The 10,162-nt window shown below is 33.0% G+C and overlaps 1 protein-coding gene across 1 annotated transcript; it reads right to left on the reverse strand.

Moving 5' to 3' along the window:
- Nucleotides 1-6,935: 6,935 nt before the first annotated feature.
- Nucleotides 6,936-9,210, reverse strand: LOC149538256 (glutathione S-transferase F10-like). The gene is made up of 3 exons (XM_089799625.1): nt 8,728-9,210; nt 8,540-8,588; nt 6,936-7,553 (listed from the first exon to the last, which is right to left on the reverse strand). Exons 1-3 carry the CDS (start codon nt 8,875-8,877, stop codon nt 7,105-7,107), a joined length of 648 nt encoding a protein of 215 aa, XP_089655751.1. The 5' UTR covers nt 8,878-9,210; the 3' UTR covers nt 6,936-7,104.
- Between the last annotated feature and the right edge of the window lie 952 nt (nt 9,211-10,162).

Below are 10,162 nucleotides of genomic sequence, written 5' to 3' on the forward strand. Positions count from 1 at the left end.
ATTTAGTCATATGGAGAGACCTACCAGAGGAAGATGCTACTTGGGAGAGTGAGCAGGTGTTACAACAAATAGGACTGAGATTGCATGAGGAAAAGCAATTTCAAGGGGGGCAGACTGTAATGTCCCCACTTAAGGAGTTTTCTAGTTGTGTGACCATTAGCCTTTTCTTTTCTTTTCTTTTCTTTTCTTTTCTTTTATTTATCCCACATTACTTGTGAAAAGTGGTCGACCTTATGAAGTAGGAATAAAAGGACAGCTTGTGGCTATTGTTAAGAAGGTTGGATATTAGAATAAAATAGATGTCTGAGTTATAGATCTATTTTGGACATTAGAGGATGTCTGTCCTCTCTTGTGACATTCTAGACGTCATTTTCTTGGGGTTTGGCCTTTGGAATTCATTGCTATTAGCTTCATTAAGAGGCAGCATGGGTGCATTTTCAATTACAGATAGATTGGGTGTTCACTCATATCATTCTCACTCCTTGTCTTATACTTATGCCATTGTGGAGGGATGATTTTTTGAGGGTTTTGGACTTATTGAAGGTAGTTTTTACCATATTAGCACTGTAGTGCAACACTATTCATATTAATATAGCAGCAAGATGGGAAGTCATTACTAGAATATCATGTTATAATGTTGGAGTAATTAGTGAGTTTGCTATGTATTTAATTTTATTAGTTTGAAAACTAATATTATTTTAGTAGTAGTTCAATCTTCAATTTGCATAAATTCCTTCTTGTTCATGTTATGTGGTTTCAAAATCTATGCAAAAATATTGAAATCCTTACCAACAGTTGGTTCAATTTTTGGGCATTTCTAAGGTACCCATTACACTAACAGACACTCATCTCGATCTTTCCTTTGTGGTTGGCTTTGTTTCTCACTTCTCCCATGATTCTCATAAGAACCATTGGCAAGCGGCCAAACGTATTTTGAGGTACATTCAGGTCACTAAACATTATGGCATTCACAACAATACATGATCGCCACACATTATTGGCTTCACTTACTCAGATTGGGTTGGTGAAATCGATGATCGAAAGTCCAATTTTTGCTTCATTTTTTGTCTTTGTTCTAGTCCTATCACATAGTTTTGCAAGAAGCAAACTACTATTGCACTATCATCTACATAGGCTAAGTATCGAGCAATGGTGTTAGCTAACAAAAAGATTTTATAGCTTCGACAATTGATGAAAAAGTTTGGATTTCCTCTAGATAGTCTCACTATACTTTGGTGCGATAATCAAAGTGCCATTCACATTTCTTGCAACCTAATGGAGCATCAACATACTAAGCACATTGAGATCCACATGCAAGTATGGGGTAAGTATCCATAATCTATATAAAACATCATCATGAATCTAACTGTAATCATTATATAAAAGTGTTTAAACATCATCACATGAATAACCATGAGTCACAATAACACATGAAATATCTCAAGTGCAAAGTAGCTCATCAAATATATAATCAAATCATGAAGATAGTATCAACCAACCAGGTAACCAAGTACCACTAGATCAAATAACATAACATGAAAATTGGCCTAAAAGTGTTTGATAATGTAATTGAAAGAAAAATGGGGTAGGCACTACATTGTGATTGGGTACCTCATCAGACCATTTTGTTAGGACCCAAATTACTTATGCATTATAGTATGCTTTTCTTTTCATGCATTGTTGTTGTTTGGGGGGGGGGGGCGGGGCGGGCGGTGTGTTGGAGTAAAAGCTATAAATTACCTTTTTGTCCCTTCTTAAGATTTCCCTTTATGCTTTGTTGACATTGAATAATTATTTTCATCAATAAATATCTTTGTCCATTTAGGGTTGCATGATCTCCTTCTATAAAGGTTTGATGATTTGTATTTGATAACTCAATTCATTCTCTCTAAAATATATATTTCATCCTTGAGAGAAAACTTCTTTTCTTTGATCAATTCTTCCTTGCAATAGGTTATTGCTTGCTTTTGATTATTTTGACTCTATGAAGTTGGTATTCTCAACTTCTACATCTATTTGCTCCTACTTGGATTTTGCCTAGGAGAATGAGAAGAAAGGGGAGAAATGCAAATAAATGATGACACCACATTAAATGGGTGTTAAATCATCATTAAATTGAAGTGCTTCCAAATTAAGATGGTACAATAGCGATATCATTTTGTATTCACATGTCATTAAAAATAATGGAATAACAATGTCTATGTTGAGCTTGCTAGAGGTAGATCACATTATGTCCTCTGTCACCTCTGCAGAACTTCTAGATTTAGGGTTTTTGTTTCTGATTTACTGAAAGAATGATTTGGTGAATTCTACATTTAAAATTTTGAGACCACTTTAGGTACTTCAATTTGAATTCTTAACTATAAATATCTTTTTAAAGTGCTAAATTTATATTTCTCGTACAATTATTTAAGCAATTGTAATAAGAATAAATGAGCCTTAAAATTAGTTTTTAATGGTTATAATTGAAAAGAGTCCTTAATTTAAATTTATTTTTCCATCATTAATATTTCCTATATTAATATTATTTGTAGATAAGTACTTTTAGTAGTTTTCTACATGGATTCATCCAACCTATCAATTTTAAAGAAAAATGTAGATTGAAGATTAAAGTATATACAATGACAAATAGAGAAAAAAATAGCAAAAATGAAGTAGTAAAAAATCAAATAGAGAATCAAAAGATGAAAAATTTTGTACTCAAATATTCCATCTAAGCATTGATGAAAATAATATAAAAGAGGGTTGCAATGTAAAACATTTATATTTTTAGTTAGAGGTCACACTTTCAGTTTGAAGTGAAGAACAAAATTTGGCATTTTAAAAATATAAATCATTCTACATAAATAAAATATACATGAGAAAAATATTATTTTTAGTTAAAAGATAATATTTCTTTGTGTGACAGAGAGAGTGGGGTGAGTAGGGGGAGGAGACAAAGAAGTGGTATATATAGTAAATTTTTTTATGTGTGAGAGAGAGTATGATAGATATAGTAATTTTTGTGTGTGTGTGTGTGTGTGTGTGTGTGTGTGTGTGTGTGTGTGTGTGTGTGTGTGTGTGTGAGAGAGAGAGAGAGAGAGAGAGAGAGAGAGAGAGAGAGAGAGAGAGAGAGAGAGAGAGAGAGAGAGAGAGAGATTTGTGTAAATATAGTAACCATGCAAATAGTAAATACATATGGAAAAATTGTTAGCATTTAGTTTGTAGTGTGCCTATGGAAAAACTTTAGGTGACTAATTTAATAATGGTGTGTAGTGTGCCTATGCAAAAACTTTCTTAAAATTATGCCATGGTAAGATGTGTGTGTGGGAGGGAGGGAGGGAGTTGTGCACATACAAGTCTAGGAAGAGAGGAAGACGAGGGTGAGAAGTAAGAGGAAATTTGAAATAGAGAGGTAAAGAGAAATTTAATGATAGAGAGATATCAAAATGAAAAAGGGGAGACGGAGAGGAAGAGGTAAAGAGTTATAATGATATAGTAAGATGGAGATAGAGATAGAGATGAGGAAATAGAGCTAATATTGAATGATTGATTTGAAAAGGCTAAGTAGTTAGTTTCATAAGGGAAACTTTAGTTAGAGGAATAGGGAGAAGTAGGGGGGAGGATAGTAAGATGAATAAGAGAAAGATGGTGTAGATAAATGGATTAGAATCAAATATCAAAGTGGAGTGTATTTGTAAAGCAAGGGAGTGGGGGAGGGGGCTAATAGGGAGTGAAATAGGAAGAGGATAGAGGAGGGGGAGATCAAGAGATAGAATGATTAATATTCTGATAGATACATAGATAGATAAATCTAAGAGAAATAGAGGAAATAGATAGAGAGGCTAAAGGTAGCGAAGGGAGGAAGATAGAGATAGATGATGAAAAATGAGTGTCTATGTGTGTTTGTAAGAAAGATATAAAGGCGAGGATATGGAGGTAGATGGAAAATTTGTGAGCTAAAGACAGATATATGAACATAGAAATAGAGGGACATATAAATCCACTAATCTGTCTCAATGTACTCATTTCATATATATTTCACTATCTATTTCCCATCTCTTTGCATCCCTCATAAGTACAAGTTCTAGTTTATAAACTTATATAATAACAAGTACCACGTAGTGGTGTGTACTTGCCATTTTGAATATAGTTAATAGAGAAATTATATATAATATATAATTATAGTTAATAGAATATTCTAGTTAGAAATTATTATAAAATTTATAAAATTTAAATTAATTCAATTAATTATTGAATGTCAATACAATAAAATATAAATATGCATGATTTGATTCAATTATACTTCATTGAATTTTATTAATAAAAGTCTATATTTAATTGTACTATAGTCAACATAGTTAAAGAAAAAAATAATAATTAATGAGAAGTAATAATAGGACATATATTGCATTTGTAGAAAAGTGTTCAAAAAAGATGGAAAGACTAGGCAGAAAGAACAAGGATGGGTGGATGACAAGATAAGAGAAATGAAAATGAAAATATGAATATAAATATAAATAAAAAATAAATAACAATTAATAAGAATAATAAAAAGAAAAGAAATTATTGATTGAATCAAATTTTATTTTAAAGAAAGTAAAGAACACAAATATAATTGTTGTTCAATATTATATTTTTATTAAACTATTAATTTTATTTGTTTTATTTATTATTATTATTATCATTTAATCGGTAAACGACCAAGGCCAAGATAAATTTTATTAATAGAAGAATAAGATACAATAGCTTTCTTCCTTCAAACGGTCACTGGTAGGAAAGAACGAAGAAGAAAACCTCTAGTCTTTCCCAGGATAGATGTCCTATATTATTACAAATTTAAAAGGGGCATACCCCAGTGAACTAATATCCTAATTGGAATACTTAAATTACAATCAATACAAGGATGAGCCTCTGGTAATTACATCTTCATCAAATCTTCAGATGCGTCTTCGAATAATATTAAGCCCGAATCAAATCAACCTGTTAAGAGACATTCAATCGTGCTAGAAAAGGAAATCCTACAACTAAACACATAGAGGTTAGATCTCTTACATAACAAGGATATTACGGCCAAGAGTTCGAAGTTGATACCAACCTTGCAAAAACTCATCTTGTCAAAATCATTATCTACGATATAATCTATAATAGGCCAGGATACCTTAGAGAAACAAAATACTAACTAAATACCCTAACCATCCATATTAGCGATACATTAAGAGAGTTATCCTAATTACATAAATGAAAGATAAACATAGTGAACTCAAAGACATAAACACATGTCAATACGGAGGAGAGCTAAGCAATTCAAAACATCTAACGAATAAACAAAATAGAGCACCTAAGAACCATAGAAAACTAAAAGCATAAGTGCTCCATAATGTTTATAGAAAGATTGTAATAGCAGAGTGGAAAAAGAAAAAACATCTAAGAGTCTGAATCTAAAGAAATAACTGTAGAAGCATGAACTACCAATGGGAACCTGAGATAATTATAATATTATGAAGCATAATTCAGAGCCTAAAAGGCAGATCATATATACATCATTACGATAAAACTAAATTGATCTAAACAGTTACCCATCTAGATCTCTTGTCATCTGTATACAAAGAAAAACTCAAAATAAACAAAAAGAACATACAGGGCAACATCAAAATCATGTAAATTACATCTAGAAGACATTAAATCCAAAATATGATAATTAAACAAATCTATTGTCACCATCTAGATATGTCCAGTCTATTCGGGACTTCCAACATGTGTCAATTAGTTATCAGATCTAGTATATCCACCTCCACACACCTTATATCACCAATTACCATCAAACCGAATATCAAGGATTTCTTAAACTAAAACCAAACTCTTAGAATGTTATGACATAATAATCAAGGAAATTGCATTAAGTAGAGAGGCATCTGCTTCACCTAAAATTGTTTTATTTATTATTGATTGTTCTTAAATTTTTTATTTTGTTTATACTCATATTTTGTCTTTTAATATATTTTATCTTCTTATTTGTGATCCTTCAATTCCTATTCTTTGTTCCCCCTTATTCACACTATAATCTCAAATGTATCTCTTTAGTAACCAAAAATATGTTGAGAGATATGGAAAGGAGAAAAATATGAAAAAGTAGTTATAATGATTAAATTGTGCTCTCTCTAAATTTTTTTATTACAATGTAAAAGGGAAAAAAATGAACATTTAATATATAATTTTTAAATAGGCTTTGATTTAACCAAAAATGTGTTGAGAAATATGGAGAGTAAAACATGAAAAAGTAGTTATAATGATTAAATTATGCTCTTTCTCTAAATTTTTTTATTACAATGTAAAAGTTAAAAAAATGAACTTCTAATATATAATTTTTAAATAGGCTTTTTAATTTTAGTTTCTTTTAAATTTTTCATTCAAAATTTAAGTATTGAACCGAGGATCAAGAGAAAGATTTGGAATGCTAGTGGCCTCCTAAATGCATTTGTTGTTATAAAACATGTTAAAAATTAAATTTTCTTCTAATTTTTTTTTAATCAATATTTTTTTTGGATAGATTAGAACAAAAATTCAAATTTAGAAATCTTAATAGAAGTAATTTACTAACTCACTTTTAATACCTTATATTTAAAATCTAATCAATCTCCAAAAAACTTCTTGCTATGAAGGGAGCTCCCAAAAAAGAGTTCTATAACACCAAAATGAATTGAACCAATTATGATTCAGATAAATATTTTTATTAATATATTTAATTGATAAAATATGTAAACATTAGAAATATTAAGGTCGAAATAATTGTATATAATTGATTGATATTTTCAAAATTAATTGACAAGGGAATAGAATAGTACTAGCCTAGAACAAGTACAACTTTTCGAAGAGACGAGATGGATGACAACAAAACGTAAAATTGCTAATTAGAAAAAGACGAGACAAATCAGTGTAGTGGAGCAAAAGCTTCATTAGGGAAAAGGCCGTCTTCAGGCTCCTCTTTTCGTATCAAGACTCATTTATCCGTAAAGAAACATGATCACAAAACAATTACCCAGTTCTATCGACTGAGATTCATTCCTTTATTTATTTATTTAAAATGCGCTCATGGCGGCTCTAAGAGCTGCAGGGCAATGTAAGCTAAGCTTTGATTTCCTCCAACACCTTTTTCCAGGCAGGGCGCGAGGAAATGCGTTCCCACCACGCTTTCACATTCTTGCGAGATGCAATGAGGTCTCCCTTGCCAGCAAAATTCACCAGGAGATTTATGCCCGAAAGATGCGAAAGATCTGCAACGCTGAAGAAATCTCCGGCCAGATAATCGCTCTTGGACAGCGTCTCTTCGTAGATATCCAAAACTTTGCTCAGCTTTTCCACATTTGTGTCCACAATTGCCTGATCCGTCTTTCTCCCAAACATGGGGCCGATCACGACCTGCAAAAGAATGGCGCCGCAGGACGGACTGAATCCCAGCGATTCCACTTGAGACCATTGCTCCACCAACGCCCGCTCGCGCAGGGTTTTCCCCATCAGATTGCTGCCCTGCCCCGAAAATTTATCCGCCAAGTATTTTATGATGGCTCTCGAGTCTGCATTAGGAAATAAACAAAGCCAAATTTGATAAAACTGTTGAACATAGTCAAATTTGTACGCATTTTATGATAGCTCTCGACTCTGCCTAAAAAATAAGCAAAATGAAACACTAAAACTGCATTAAAAAATTTACGAAACAGTCAATCGAACAGAGTTAGATTTGCCAGGATTTGATGGAACAGGTGGAAAAAAGTTAGATTTGTCCCTCTTAGACCGAAGGCTCTCGACTCTGTTTCACAAGTAAACAAACTAAAAACCCTGAAACTGCATTAATATTTGATGAGAAGTCGAACGCAATAATATTTGTGCATTTTTTATGACGGCTTTCAACTCTGCTCCAAAATAAACAAAATAAAACCCTACAGCTGCGTTAAGGTTTTTTAAAGTCGCAAGTAAACAAACTAAAAACCTTGAGACTGCAGATGAAAACTCGAACAGAGTTAAATTTGAGCACGTATGATGACGGCTTTTAACTCTGCTCTAAAATAAACAAAAGAAAACCCTAGAACTGCATTAAGATTTTTTTTTAAATGTCAAGCTGAGTTAGATTTGTCCGTATTTTGCGATGGCTCTCGACTCCGCTTCCTCAAATAAACAAACTGAAAGCCTAAAACTGCATTTAAAATTTCATGAAACAGACCAATAGAGTTGTATCTGTCCATGTTTTAATACGGCTTTCACCTCTACCCCAAAAATAGATTTGTCCATATTTTGCGATAGCTCTCGACTCTTCTTCACAAATAAACGAACTTAAACCCCAAAACTGGATTAAAATTTAATGAAACACTTGAGCAGAGACAAATTTGTGGTGTTTAGAACTCTAGACTCGCTCCACAACTTAACAAAATAAAACCCTAAAACTGCTTTAAAATTCGATGAAACAGTTGAACAGCGTTAGGCTTCTGCAGAGACAATAAACGCAATAAAACCCTAAAACTGCATTAAAATTTGTCGGAACAGAGGAACAGAGTTAAATTTATACCGAATAAGGTCAGATCGCCATCTTTGATAGCAGGAACTTGTCCGAACGGCTGCATCAAAAGTTCAAATGGTAAGGACAGGGAACATATGGAAATGAGAAAACAAGTGATTTTATCAAGACTAGTGAATCTCTGTTAGCTTAAACCAGAAATGCAAAAGAAAAAAGTGAATTTGTGTCAGTTTCCTTACATTGAGGGAGAGAAAAGGAGGCTGCTTGTTAGCTCCCGTTGAGAAATCGACATTGACAAACTCATAATCGATCTCCTTCTCGCGAAAACAGACCATGACGATGTTCGTGAAGGGCGACATGAGATTCCCGTGCAGTTGGATTGACGCCATTGCAATTGAAATTGAAATTCAGCGTAGCTCCCTGGACAGATCAGTGTCTTTGTTGAGAATACGAATTTGGTGTTATAGATCGCAACACGCCGCTTTATATGCTCCAAACTCGCCGGAATTTCTTGTTGCCGGCGTGAAATTTGTCTGCCGACCGGCGGCGGAATCGTCGAGTAGAAAATGAAGGACCACGAAAATGCCCTGGGCGTTTATTTCCGTCAGTCTGCGTTTATTTCCAAAGATCTTTACAGAAACGACATCAGTACGACCGCCATTAACATTTTCCCTGTCGGCTCTCCCATGCGTGCGTACCTGCGTTAATTGCAGGGCTGCCATATATGGTACAGGTCGGCAGACTTATTATATATTATTAATAAAGATTTTAATGATTCTTTATTATATTCGCTATATACAACCTGCGATTTTCCAAATTCGCATGGTAGATTTTGTTTAAGTTTTACTTTTGTTTAAAAAGGATGTTGTTAAATATTATTAAATATAATTTAAGTTTTAAATTATTAATTCTTATAAAATTGTTAATATGTTACAATCTAATTAAAATAGAAACATCCCTGCGCTGCATTAATACCCGAAGGCAGCGATTTAAAAAACAAAACTTTATTAAATTCTTTCATAAAATACTTAGTTTCGGTCTTTGTTATTATTACGAATTTGCAATTTGGTTTTAAATAAATTTTCTATTAAAAGGTATGTTAAATGTTATAAAGTTTTTTTTTTCTATTAGATATAAGAGTTTCAGAACAAAAAGAGCAACTAAAGTACCACCACAAAAATCAACAAGGAGGCCAAGCCTCACTAAGGAAGCACAGATTCAGTTGTACAACATAACAAAAAGAGGAGAAAGACTAGCTACCTAAGAACATCATAGTAATTGACCACCCAGGCAATCCAACCTAAGGGACCCTCCATCCAAACGACGCTTTTACGTTCTTGAATCTGCATCAGCCTGAATAAATCATCCTTTCTAACATTCACTTTCTTACGAATTTCTCTATTTAGCCCAATGCAAGCTTGCTCAAAAGCTTGCAGATCATCCAAGGTTCTACGCCATTGGTATCCATGCTTAAAAGAAGCATGCCTATCATGAAGGAATCGTCTCATCTTGTCTCGCTCGATCAACATAGTAGCTTGCACCTGCAAAGAAATTTTAAAATAAGTGAGCTTTCGAAAAAATTCAGTAAGGTCCCTTGGCTTACCTTGGTATCTTTCCTCATTCCTACATTTCCAGATCTGCCAGAGAATGTTAGATGACAATATATTCCAAAAT

The sequence above is a fragment of the Cupressus sempervirens genome, chromosome 9, assembly GCF_028749045.1.
Source record: "Cupressus sempervirens isolate cs-2001-9-10 chromosome 9, ASM2874904v1, whole genome shotgun sequence".
NCBI lineage: Eukaryota > Viridiplantae > Streptophyta > Pinopsida > Cupressales > Cupressaceae > Cupressus > Cupressus sempervirens.